Below are 13,220 nucleotides of genomic sequence, written 5' to 3'. Positions count from 1 at the left end.
TACCTTTTTCATCAGAGGTTTGTAACAAGCAGCAGATATTTCTGAATGTAGAGCAAAAGGAAGGTCATCCAGTAGGCCAGCGATTATACTGCCTTTGCGATGCGTCCACAGATAATAGTAATATTTATGCACCCATGTTTGAACTTCCTCTGGCAATCCCATTTGTTTCTGGAAAAAGACAAAGAAAAGCTGTTGTTTTTATCACGATTATTAATTTTTTATACAACGGGTAGGTCCAATCCTGAATGCAGATTGGTTCAAACTGCATTCTAGCCTGTGTCTATTCCACAAGTTACCATCGGTTAAATCTATGACGTTAAAATGCCTATCCACTGTCTCATCAGCCCAGCCAAGCAATTTATTAACTTGATCTCCACTATAAAAAGCATATAGACATTATCTCACATGTCTTTTAGACTAACATTTAGTGTTTCTCAGCCAGACGAAATCATTAATCTGCTGGCATAATTTTTTATGGATATATACAAAGAAATGTCAATTGAAAAAAGATAAAACAAAATGTATTGCAGCTAGTTTGCAGCCTTTCCAGCTTCAGTTTGAAGTGACTGTGTTAGCTGTGTTGTTGGCTAGCTCCTCTGTCCTGATGAGTGAACACATTTTCTATGCCAGGTGAAATCACGCCTCATTAGCTCATTATTATGGATGTATCCAAATAAATGTCTTTAGAAACCAGCTTAAACAAATGAAAATGAATCCACTTTGCTGTTATTCTGGCTGCACTTTTTGGCGTGACTGTAAGTTAGCTGTAGTTGGCTAGCCAGCAAGTAAGGGATAAGAACGGTGCCAGCCAGTATGGCAATGGAACACTTAGAACGACTGCCAAAGATACATAACAAAAAGACTGAACACCTGGGTCGCGTCTCTAGCAACCGAACCAATAGAACGAACGACCAGCAGGCTTGGGTAGCAACCCTAGATTTGTGTCGGGACTATATCTTGTGGAAGGATAAAATAGTAATCAAAATAACATTTATTTTTAATGAAAATATGTCAATCATTATTTGAATATGTTGGTAACCCGTTGTATAAAAGTGATAATGCCCTGGAAACCGGTGTTTGGAGGACATATTGACAGGGTTTGCCCTAACAACACACGTGCCAATATATCCTCCAAAAACCGTCTTCTCGGGCATTATCACTAAATTATGTCAATGGGTGTTGAGATATACCATATGAAGACAAATGGACTCCATTCGATGGCAGAACCTTCCTCTCCGGGCATCCAGATTGCTAATGATGGAGCTCATTCCTGTCGCGATGACTCCAATGAAGGCAAATAAACCAACCACCATCACCAGTGAGGCAACCATAACCTCCGGGATCTTCATAGCATATATGTCTCCATAGCTAAGAAAATCTCAATATTATTATACTTTCAGTTCTTTATGAAAAATTACCAGTATTCTAAAGCATTCTATACAAAACACCTGTGCCCATCAAAAGCAAACTAATGCAAATACAGAGGAACACAAATGTATGGAGAACGTCACAAAGCATCCATGTAGTTATAGGTAGCCCAGATGGTTATTTTATGATGTTTAAGAGCCTTTGTTTAACATCGCTCACTGTATCCAAGTGGTACTGGTAAAACATTTTTTATACATTTAAACCCACTAAAAAACTACTTACTTACCCCACAGAACATAGAGTTATTGCAGACCAGTATAGTGACGTGGCATAAAACTCCAAATCTGTTACTCCAGTCAAATTGGTTGAAACTTCAAGAAAAAATATTGAATTCAATACATAACAGTGACTCATTCATACATGCACCTACAATGATACATTTATTAACATTTTAGTGATGTTAATATGTTTATCAATACCAATGATAGGATTACATTGTTGATTAACACTTATGAAACAAATCTCATCTCTGTTTCCAGTCATTAGAGAATGTTTTGCTCTACATCAGGGCTCTATGCTGACTCTTGTTTTTCCTCCTAGATGAAAATTACAGGTCGCACAGCACAATATTTAGGCGCATATGTGAGTAAAATGGTTGCACTGTAGAGCCCTGCTCTACATACATATAGTAGCTAGCTAACTACCTCATTTTGCAAAGAAGAAAACTCTAAAACGTACACTCTGGCAACAGCTGTAACCAGTTCTCCTCTTTTGGACACTCCCTTGGATGGCCACCATGAGCAGCTATACAAGCCTGATTGTACCTAGTATTAAAAAAAAAGAAGATAATAAGGAATTCAACTTTAAAATGTAAGTATTTTATCTTTCATCTTGAGACTGAAGGAAAAACCATGTCATAGTCTTACTTGTAAAGGGGCCTTTGAATGGTGGGTGGTTTGAAGGGCCATGTAATTTTGACAAAAATACCAACTCACCAGGCACACGCAGAGACTTGAACACAGAGGACAACAATAGAAAAGGAATTCAGGACTGCAACATGTATCTTGTTGGTGTCAGGTTCTTTTCCAAAGGACGCTTAATTGAAACAATATGAGACAGTATATACAGGTTAAGATTGGATTAATTGGCAGTTTTGGAAGAATTTTTACAATATAAATTAAGCTCACCGTTTTTTTGCCACAGTAAATCGAATTCTATAATTTTATCTTGTTGTCATTATGTTAATCATTAACATGTACCATTATTATTATTTTAAAGTTAGGGCTTTAGGTGGTTTACAAATACAGTAGTGATTAATGTCATCACTATTGTACAATAAAACAATAAAATGAAATCAAGAAACTTACATATTATGTCAAACAGCCGTAAGACTCTTAGACATCGATTGATATGCATAAAATGCAATTCAGGCGAGGCATATCTCAGAGTCTCAAAGGGAAGAACAGCCAACAGGTCCATGATAAACCATGTTCGGAGATATTTTCTCTGCACTGGTTTAGAATCAATTATGACTACACCATTACTTTCATATCCAATGTAAAAGCGTGAAATGATGTTCAACACGAAGATCACATCCAGGCAGTATCTTATCCCAACAACGACAGGGATAGCGGAGTTGAAGAACAGCTAAAACAAAGCAAAAAGGTTAGCTGGAGGGGGACCTGTATCAGTGATTTTGACCAGATAGACAGATCATCTGCAGAGATATAGCTCCCCATGTATTCGCCTAAGATTGTACTTTTCTATACCACATATCATATGGCTGTGTACAAAACCAAAATAATCTTATTTTAGCACATATAAAAATCCACCAATGGATGTTTTAACAAGGTGGTGCTTCTGAGTACGGCTGGGGGGAGGCTCGTAGGGGGGAAGTGCCTTCCTTTGGACTCAGAGATTATTGAACACTTATAAATGCCATTTCCTGCAATCTAGTGCAAAAAACAGCCTTATATGATATATCAAGTTTAAAAAAATGATATACAGTGCATATATATATTTTTTTACAATCAATATTACCTTACATATATGCTTAGTTGCAGTCAAAACGGCTCATAAAAGTATTTCAGTGGAATGAATACTTGGTAGAACTGTAATACAGAAACCAGCTACTCATCTATATGTACACATAGTGCTGTATTGGTGTGTATTCTCAGAAAAAAATGTTATTTTACAGGAAATATAATATCATTCCTATAATATACTCCAATATTCTATATGTGCAACTTATTATGGTATTTGGTTTGCTATAACATTTGATTTAAAGGGATTTGGGCATGCTTTTCTAGGTATCCTACCATAAGCCCTAACACACCTATTGATTCTCTAGTAGCGATGCTAATGCTGGATGTGAGGTAAGTAAATAAAGAAAACTAAAACTTATTTTTTGTCATTGTCTCTCAGGATCAATGGATGTGTCACGTCCTGACCATAATAAGATGTTATTTTCTATGGTAGAGTAGGTCAGGGTGTGACAGGGGGTGTTTTTCTATGTTTTGTATTTCTATGTTCATGTTCTAGTTTTGTATTTCTATGTTAGTTTTGTTTGGGATGATCTCCAATTAGAGGCAGCTGGTCCTCGTTGTCTCTAATTGGAGATCATACTTAAGTAGGGGATTTTTTCCACCTGGGTTTGTGGGAGATTAATTTTGAGTAGTGTATGTTTCACCTCTGCGTCACGGTTTGTTATTTTTGTTCTTTAGTTTATTTGTATGTATTGCAAAGTTTCACAGTTCAATAAAATTATGTGGAACGAGAATCACGATGCACTTTGGTCCGCTTCTCCTTACGACAACCATGACAGGATGGATCACTTTTGTCGATAAAATGAAGTATATTAAAATACTGGGTGTACCGGCCCTTTAAATAGCAGTCGTTTTTACCACATAAATATGACAAATTATATTTACTTAACATTTCTAAAAACTAAATGATACTATATTGAAATGATGGTAAATCAGCTTTTTAGTACTAGTGTGGGTTGTCCTTTGAAAAGAAAAGCTGCAGATTATTATTTAAGGGAAAAATATATATATTTTGGTTTGACAGAATATGCAAATTTACTGTAATTGTGCTAAAATATCAGTATTTCTTTAATATTATATACATGCCTAATGATGTTTTGATAACAATTAAATTGATATTTTGCTGGAGAAATTTAACCACTCTCAAATTCATAGACAGCGCTATGGATGCAAGGACTAACGATCCATGATATCAAAATTCTAGTTTTAACCATGATGAGGCTACACAGGGTACTTTGTTTACAAATAGAGAAAAAAACTAACTAGAGCCTATTTTGGGTTCTGATGGGTTACGACAGTTAAACTAAGATAATGAGGCATAAGTTATATTCGTCAAGAATCAATGGGTACATATCATTCATTTATAAGTCCAAAAATAGATGTAGCAACTGCAGATTGCCCCTTTAAATCTGACTTTGTAGTGTTGTAGCAGAGTACTTGCCCTGATCACTAGCTACCGTTATTCTAGCTAGCTACACACATTAAAAGCAAGGTAACATTGAGCAACACAGTGGACGGGTCATAAACGGTCAAACACGGAAATAGTTCCAATAATTTTGTCCTTTGTGGATTTTAGAATGTGTTTCGTGTAGGCTTACCCTGACGTGACGTTTTGAGAACTGTGTAAATTTCTCTCGGACAAGGTGACTTATATATATATAGCACAAAAAGCTTATTTCTCTCAAATTTTGTGCACACATTTGTTTACATCCCTGTAAGTGAGCATTTCTCCTTTGCCAAGAATATCAAGAATCTGATTAAACAGCATGATCATTACACAGGTGCACCTTGTTCTGGGGACAATAGAAGGCCACTCTAAAATGTGCAGTTTTGTCACACAACACTATTCCACAGATATCTCAAGTTTTGAGGGATCGTGCAATTGGCATGCCGACTGCAGGAATGTCCACCAGAGATGTTGCCAGAGAACTGAGTGTTCATTTCTCTACCATAAGCCGCTTCCAACGCCATTTTAGAGAATTTGACATGATACATCCAACTGGCCTCACAACCGCAGACCATGTGTAACCACTCCAGCCCAGGACCTACACATGCGGCTTCTTCACCTGCGGGATCGTCTGAGACCAGACACCCGGACAGCTGATTACACTTAGGAGTATTTCTGTCTGTCATATGGCCTTTTTGTGGGGAAAAACTCATTGGCTGGGCCTGGCTCCCAAGTGGGTGCGCCTATGCCTCCAAGGACCACCCATTGATCCGCCCCTTATATGAACTGTAAACTCTGTAAAATCGTTGAAATTGTTGCATTTATATTTTTGTTCAGTATATATTAGCATAAAAGTAAACACCATGGAAGACTACAAATCCTGCACGTCACCTCTAGCTGACACCTTTACTGTCAGCTAGCTAGCTACCTTGATCCAAAACGAAATATATATTGAACACTTTAATGTAGTCCCATATTTTATTTAGGCATTTGGTCTTGTCTTGTACAGAATACTATATGTATAATGTGCCATGAATACAAAGTACGTTTTTTGCAAAGAAGCTATATAGCTAGCTAGCTAGCTACCTACCTACATGATATTAGCGACACCCTTATTTTACCAGATCCTCTTCTCCTTTAGCCGGTGGAGGTCTTTATTTAATCCCTTATCATTTCTGGCAACTATATGAACCAGGTGAAATCTATTTCAATTCATGGTGTCAGAACACACCACTGTATTAAAGCAATTCAGAACTAACTTGTTGACATGTTCTGTTGCAGATTCAATGCCAGATTAACTCATTGCAGAATGTATCCATAATCATGAATGAATTAAGCATATTTATTTGACAAGAATGCACCTAGTCACCCATCAATCAAGTCAAACACCTGCACTCCAACAATTACATTGTTTTAAATAAATCAAAATGGTAAACAATGCATTCATGCCTTTTATACATAACATATAAACATCTAAATTTAAGTATTCATTAAACTATTTATTAATCAATGCCACAAACCTGTGACATTGATGAGCACCATATGAACTGTTATTACGATCCAATAGCGCACAGATTCTTCTGCTTTTCCATTTTAGGAATTAGACCAGCACAAATAACACAACATGTAAAACATCATATTGTGTTTTTGGTGGGCGAGTTACAAATGGAAAAACTGGATGCGTGAGGTAGGTTTTATATAAAATACTAGGTCAACTCCAGCAGAATGAGAAACACATTTAACAGACTCAAAACAAGGAAGCCATGCCTAAAAGCAGCTATATCAACACCCTTCTGGTCAATTTAACAGGTCCATGTTGCTGCTGTCAATTGTGAGCAGCACATTTACCACTGCATTCAGTCTGAACCCCAGAATAAGCAGGACATCGTTACACAGGTGAGAAAAAGGTAGCAAAAACAGTACACCACAACACTTAGAATTGTTTGTGAGTCTAGATGTTATCAAATCAGGAGAAGAACAAGTGAAGGAAGCAGCATAGGCAAAATGGGTGAAGATAGGGTAGGTTTATAGAGGTTTATAGTGTCTGAAGTTGAGGGACCTTAGGGCATAAGAGGCATAGTGTGGAATAAGAGGCAGCTAGAGAGACAGTTGATTATGGAATAAAAATAAAATAGGGTGCTGGTGCGCTTCTGCACCCCTTTTAGGTCGATGTCACAAATATCCGGCCCATGTCCAGTCATACACGGGGTCCAGGAGTGTCCCTCGACGTCATTCCGTCTGTTGCAGCATTCAAATCGTGGTCATCGTGTGTCTGTGAATCACAACATTAACGACAATGAGTGATCACAGCATTTCCACAAATTGAGCCATAGACAATACAACTTAAGCATTGAGGACAGCATTTTGTTGACAACATGGTGGTTTACAATGTCTACTGTGTGTGAACGATGAAAGAACGTTACCCCAGATGTAGGTCAATTTGAGTGTGTGTGGTCACTTAGGCCTTCACATCAACCAGTACTGTGACCATTGGAGACTTACTCTCAAAGTGCTGCTTGAATGTCTTCTGGTCTGCATCTATAAAAGGTCAAGTACAAAATGGAGGCCAGTACAATAGCCTGCACATGGAGAGGAACCTAAAGGTACATACAGTACCATCCAATACTACTCACCTGACACAGGGCAGGTGTGGACCAGTGCTGCCATGGCTGCAGTCTTCTGGTTTGCAGCTGCTCCCTTAGCAGTCGCCGCCATGGCATCAGTCAACAAGTTCAACTTCAACTTGAGAGTGGAGCATGCGTTATATATCAAACATTCACAAGAATTATCAAGAATGCCTAGCCCTAGCTTCACCATATAAGTTAGCTAGCTAGTTAACTAGCAAGCTAGAATGTTGGTTTATAAAAGCAAAAGAAAGCTAAACTTGTTTTTATGAATTTCTCATGCATTTAAATGGCTGGACAAATAGACAGTTTATGTATCCATCTAGCCAGGCTAATGTTGCTAACTTGCTAACCATGAGCTAGCTAGCTAGATAACAGGCATTTTCAATTTAAAAATTGCCCAAGACAGTTAACAGAATTGTCAATTTAAACAACTTTAGCCAATTTACTAATTACAAAATGTAGCTAACATTAGATAGTTAATCCAGATATTCTTACCTTTGCCTCGATTCGGCAGTCTTATCCAGATCATCAAGGCACTGGTCAGTGACGTGAAGCTTGAGACAGGCATTTGTAGTTCTGTATGATAGCCACATTAGCAGCTAATTAGCGTTTAATTTTGGGGTGGGTAAATACAGGCGAATATATTGATAATAAAAGTCACCTTGTCCGAGAGAGATTTACACGGTTATCAAAACTTCACGCCTGGGTAAGCTTACACAAAACAGAGCCCTTATTCGAAGTGTTTCTAAAATCCACTATGGATAAAATGAATGGTCGAAAAATGATTGGAACCATTTTTGTGTTTGACCACTAGGTTTGACCACTAGACTTAAATGAAGGATACGTATGTAACCACGGTTATGTGGCCTATTGGATCACTCCAATATGGTATCCTTCCGTGCGGCAGGATACATTCCAAGTGCTGAGGCTGCGGCGGACCCCCTTAAATAGCTGCCACCGCGCTACTTCCACCTCGTGTCCTTTTACGAGGCACCGTAGATCACAGACAAACAACCAGCACAGCCATCCCCACCTCATTGGCAGGGGCAACATTGACTAGATAGTACCTAGAAAAGGTGCTAGACGATGTCCAACTAGCCGAGGCTCAAATGTCACTGAGAGGAACTCCTCGGAGCAGGGCCCACGATGTAGCTACTCCTCTAGTAGAATGCGCCCCTACAGAAGAGGTCAGAGGCCATTGGCCAGCCGATATGCTGTAGTAATAGTTTCCACAATCCAATGTGACAGTCTCTGTATCGATAGAAAACGAATAGCCGATCAGACTGCTGTATTGCCTGTGTCTGTGTAATGGGGCCCTGACCGGGCACAGCACACTTGGGGAAAAACACCCACAGCAGAAAGGCATATGCGGACAAATGTAAGGGCCGGTTGACATGTATATCAGACACAGGACCTTCGGCAAGAATGAGGGGCCCGAGCGGGCCATTGCTGGACAGAGACGTCGATTTCCCTTTATAAATTTGGAGAGCAATGGGTAGCCACCCATGGCTCCCTCTTGGCCGTCGTCATGGCATGCCAAGATAGCAGCTAGATACACTCTCAATGTGGATGCCACTCGGCCCACATTGAGCAGTAACTGTGAAAACCGTCAGAACGTTTGCACATATGACTCTCACAACCAGGTACAGAATATGCCCCACCACATTTGATATGACGCATTCGTAGAGGGAGCCATGGCGCTCCGCAATGTGTTCACCATATTGTCCTGAAGACTGGTCCACTAACACCTCAGAGGCCAAGCCCGAAGATGGAGGCGGTGCGGGTCCGGGTGCCACAGTGTACCCCAAGCCAGAAAGAGCAGGTCAGGCCTCAGGGGCAGCTGCTATGGGGTCCCTGAAAGGAGGCACAAAAGACCACTTTGGTGGGCTCGGCCAGAATGGAGCTATCAAGAGCAATTCAATTCAAGGGGCTTTATTGTCATGGGAAACATGTTAACATTGCCAAAGCAAGTGAAGTAGATAATATACAAAAGTGAAATAAACAATAAAAATGAACAGTAAACATTACACTCACAGAAGTTCCAAAAGAATAAAAACATTTCGAATGTCATATTATGTATGTATACAGTGTTGTAACAATGTGCAAATGGTTAAAGTACAAAAGGGAAAATAAATAAACATAAATATGGGTTGTATTTACAATGGTGTTTGTTTTTCAGTGTTTGCCCTTTTCTTGTGGCAATAGGTCACAAATCTTGCTGCTGTGACGGCACTGGTGGCCCATCATAATGACCCTGTCTAGCGTAGCTGTGATCAGGGGAAATGGTGGGAACGCGTAAAGCTTCGTTGCCGGCCAATCGTGAGTGAGCACCACCTGAGGGTGTCCGAGAGCATGTCCACTGCATTGTTCAGGACCCCGGGGATATCTGCTGCTCGCAGTAATGCCAAGCAGTTCTGGGCCCATGGCAAGAGCTCCCGAGCCATTGGACCAGGAAATGCTGTCCTACCAGGTTGGGCTGGAACTGTTGGAGAGCTAGGCGAACCACCCTGAGCTCCAACACATTGAATTGTTGATCACTCCATGGTGTGCTCCAGTGAACGCCATTCCTCTGAACATGGCACCCCAATCCATCAAAGAGCGTCAGGGCACAGCAGCTCTCTGCAGAGAACTCTGATCAGGAAGGAGCGGGATAGCGAAACATGCACTCATCACCAACAGTTGACTGTGTCTGTGTTGTTTTGGATGCCGGCCATCACTGAAGTGGCCTGATGGAGAATGCCTAGTGCAACCAACAGTGAAGCCACCATCAGTAGACAGAGTGCCAACAGTTACTCGAACACTGACCTGGCTCGTCCAAGTTAGAAACGGTTGAGGTAGGATAGAATTTTGTTGTTTTCATGAAAGTCGAGTCTAAGGACATCTCGAGGTAGATCACCTTCTGTGAGGGGGTCAGGTGACTCTTCTCGTTTACAGTGAGGCCCAGAACTCTAATGTGGTTCAAGAGGGTCCTCGTGTCCGTTGTGGCCTGTTCCCTGGATGGGGCAGGCTATCCAATGGTCCAGGTAAGGCAGTTACTCATCCAGTAGAATGTGCCACCAAAGGCAAAAGGGTAAAGGCCGGCGGGCCAGCTGAAATGCTGCAGTAACAGTGTCCATAATGCAATGTGAGAGCCCGGACGGATAGGCCCTGGCCCAGAACTCTCTCACCATAGTAAAAGAAAACTGATAAAGCTTTCGTATTGGCTCTGTCTGTGAAAAGTAAGTGTCCATTGCCCTAGCCGTGCACAACAAACTGAGTGAAGCCCCTAGTTCACCCGCAACAGAAAGAGGGGCATATGTGGACAATTGTAATGGCCGATTAACGTGTCTGTCAGACAGAACCCTTGGCCAGAATGAGGGGTTAGGATGTAGGTTGAAACACTTTTCATCTGAACTCATTCGGAAACATTCAGTCAACCAGGGCTTCAACACCAAAAGACCCTGAGACACTAAAGGCACCAGAATTATAGCCGTGGCCGGCATCAGAATTAGAGTTTGTAGCCTTCCATTACTGTGTTCAGTACCCATGGGGACTCCACTTGCCGCTCTCAGTTTGGCCTTTTAGCAGCTTCTCACAGGCCCATGCCAGCGACAAGCACCTCAGGATGACTGCCGACTGTCACCCTTCTTGGAAACAGTCCGCTGCCTGTGGGCAGGGACACCTTGCATTTCACAAGGTCGAAACGCCATACTAGAAATGTACATTTCTCTCTGAGTGAAGAAAAGTGTAGTGTATACCCTGTAGTGTAACAGAAACATATGACAACCCCAGCTACACACTGCATATGACCAGTAGTGTCATCTAGCTGTTATGTGAGTTTCTAAGGGAAACTAGGATAGTTACGGTCTGTACTGTAAAGTAGTGTAAGAGAACTATAGCTCAATCAATCAAATGTATTTATAAAGCCCTTTTTACATCAGCCAATGTCACGAAGTGCTGTACAGAAACTCAGCCTAAAACCCCAAACAGCAAGCAATGCAGATATAGAAGCATGGTGGATAGAAAACAACTCCCTAGAAAGGCAGGAACCTAAGAAGAAACCTGGAGAGGAACCAGGCTCTGAGGGGTGGCAAGTCCTCTCATAGATGACCAGCAGGGTCAGATAATAATAGCTAACCCAGATATACACTGATACCCTCAGTGTAATAGATATGAGCTGTGAGTTTCCAAGGGAAACTAACTAGGATAGTTACTGTATGTACTGTAAAGTAGTGTAACAGAAAAACTATTGCGCACCAACCCAGCTACGCACTGTGGGAAAAACAGAAGTGTAATAGAGCTGGAATGTGAGTTTTCAATGGAAACTACTATAGTTACGTCTGTAGTGTAAAGTAGTGCAACAGAAAAAAACATAGTAAACCCAGCTACACACTGTGCAATGCCGCAGTGTATATATCTGAAAAGTACATTTCCAAGGAAAACCAGGAGAGTTACTGTCTGTACTGTAAAGTAGTGCAACAGAACTATAGTACACACAGCTACACACAACCCCTTAGTGTAATACAGCTGAGATGTGAGTTTCCAAGGGAACAGTGAACAGACAAGTCACACAGACAACCCCTTAGCGCCGCAATACTGGTCGACAAAACAGAGTATCGCCAAGGTTTGTACACTGTCACAAGTAATAAAAACAGGGACAAAACCCAAACGAGATAGCTGACATGAGCCAAACCGAGTGGGGGGGACAGCAGAGCACCCTGATGGAGAGGCTTGCTAGCTCCTCCAAGCTATTGAATAGCTGCTCCAAGCTATTGAATAGCTGCTCCAAGCTATTGAATAGCTGCTCCAAGCTATTGAATAGCTGCTCCAAGCTATTGAATAGCTGCGGGTATACTTTTTACACTCTTAACATAAAGCTCTTACTAAGCAAATACTCTCTGGCATAAGCCGATAAAATTAAGAGGTGGAAGTATTTAAGGGGGTCAGCCGCAGTCTCAGCACTACTCCGTACACTGGACTGATCTGAAATCCTTACTCACTCTAAATGTGTCCTTTCGCGCGGAAGGATACCATATTGGAGTGATCCAATATAACAGTAGTGCTGCACACTGACAACATAGCTACACAAATATTTTACAACGTTAGCCTACCTCAAATAAAGACACTGTCACAGCCACCAACGATGTTAGGGCGATGAATAAATTCCATATTCGTACAATGTTCTGTTTCGGAGAAATGATGTTGACCTCATTTTTTTTCAAAACGGTTGTCGGGCATTCATCCTTGATATTGTAAATTTCCTCGAAACCCATTGTCAAGGGACGGTTGATATGGTATCTGTAAAAATCCGACAGAAAACCAGGATGTATCCATCTGTTTTACTAACGTTAACTAGTTAGCTAATGTAATCTATCTTCATCATAAAAACGTACCAGATGTTGAACTCAAGACATTTTCGTTTGTATCTATCTATAACTACCTTTTCTTCAATGTTTCACTGAAAAAAAAATAGGGTAAAATGTAGCTAACGTTAGCGAGCTAGCTATGAGATGTGAGGGAAACCGTCATGTTTCCGAAAAAATCCGTTGGTGACGCTCTCCTCGCTATTCCAAACACTCGTTTGAGCGCGCGAGTAAGGCTTTTTGAAATCCGCAGGTGTACTGTGCAGGATGGCTGCGACAGGAGCTTTTCAAATGCAAAAATTCATACACCAACTTGAATTACTGCATGTGAAGCTTTAAACATTGTCAATGAATCATCTGAGACCAAAACCAAATGAAAATAAATTATAAA

At 40.8% G+C, this 13,220-nt stretch overlaps 1 protein-coding gene and 1 long non-coding RNA gene across 2 annotated transcripts in view; both read right to left on the bottom strand.

Annotated features, from left to right (window-relative positions):
- Window positions 1-13,067, bottom strand: part of cngk (cyclic nucleotide-gated potassium channel) — a 31,445-nt gene extending 18,378 nt beyond the window's left edge. Inside the window, exons 1-8 of the mRNA XM_014198125.3 lie at window positions 12,860-13,067; window positions 12,578-12,764; window positions 2,736-3,015; window positions 2,364-2,463; window positions 2,107-2,192; window positions 1,655-1,739; window positions 1,191-1,368; window positions 4-168 (exon numbers count right to left, since the gene is read on the bottom strand). Coding sequence (XP_014053600.3) covers window positions 4-168; window positions 1,191-1,368; window positions 1,655-1,739; window positions 2,107-2,192; window positions 2,364-2,463; window positions 2,736-3,015; window positions 12,578-12,739 — 1,056 coding nt within the window. The 5' untranslated portion in view covers window positions 12,740-12,764; window positions 12,860-13,067. The remainder of the gene's footprint in view (window positions 1-3; window positions 169-1,190; window positions 1,369-1,654; window positions 1,740-2,106; window positions 2,193-2,363; window positions 2,464-2,735; window positions 3,016-12,577; window positions 12,765-12,859) is intronic.
- LOC145878674 (uncharacterized) lies at window positions 6,182-9,545 on the bottom strand. The gene is made up of 4 exons (XR_014392222.1): window positions 7,983-9,545; window positions 7,494-7,602; window positions 7,363-7,398; window positions 6,182-7,132 (listed from the first exon to the last, which is right to left on the bottom strand). It is a non-coding gene; the product is annotated as an uncharacterized LOC145878674 (long non-coding RNA).
- Window positions 13,068-13,220: the final 153 nt, after the last annotated feature.

The sequence above is a fragment of the Salmo salar genome, chromosome 04 (genome assembly GCF_965601325.2).
Source record: "Salmo salar chromosome 04, fSalSal1, whole genome shotgun sequence".
In the NCBI taxonomy this organism is placed as follows: Eukaryota; Metazoa; Chordata; class Actinopteri; order Salmoniformes; family Salmonidae; genus Salmo; species Salmo salar.
This window is presented reverse-complemented; position numbering and strand designations above follow the sequence as displayed.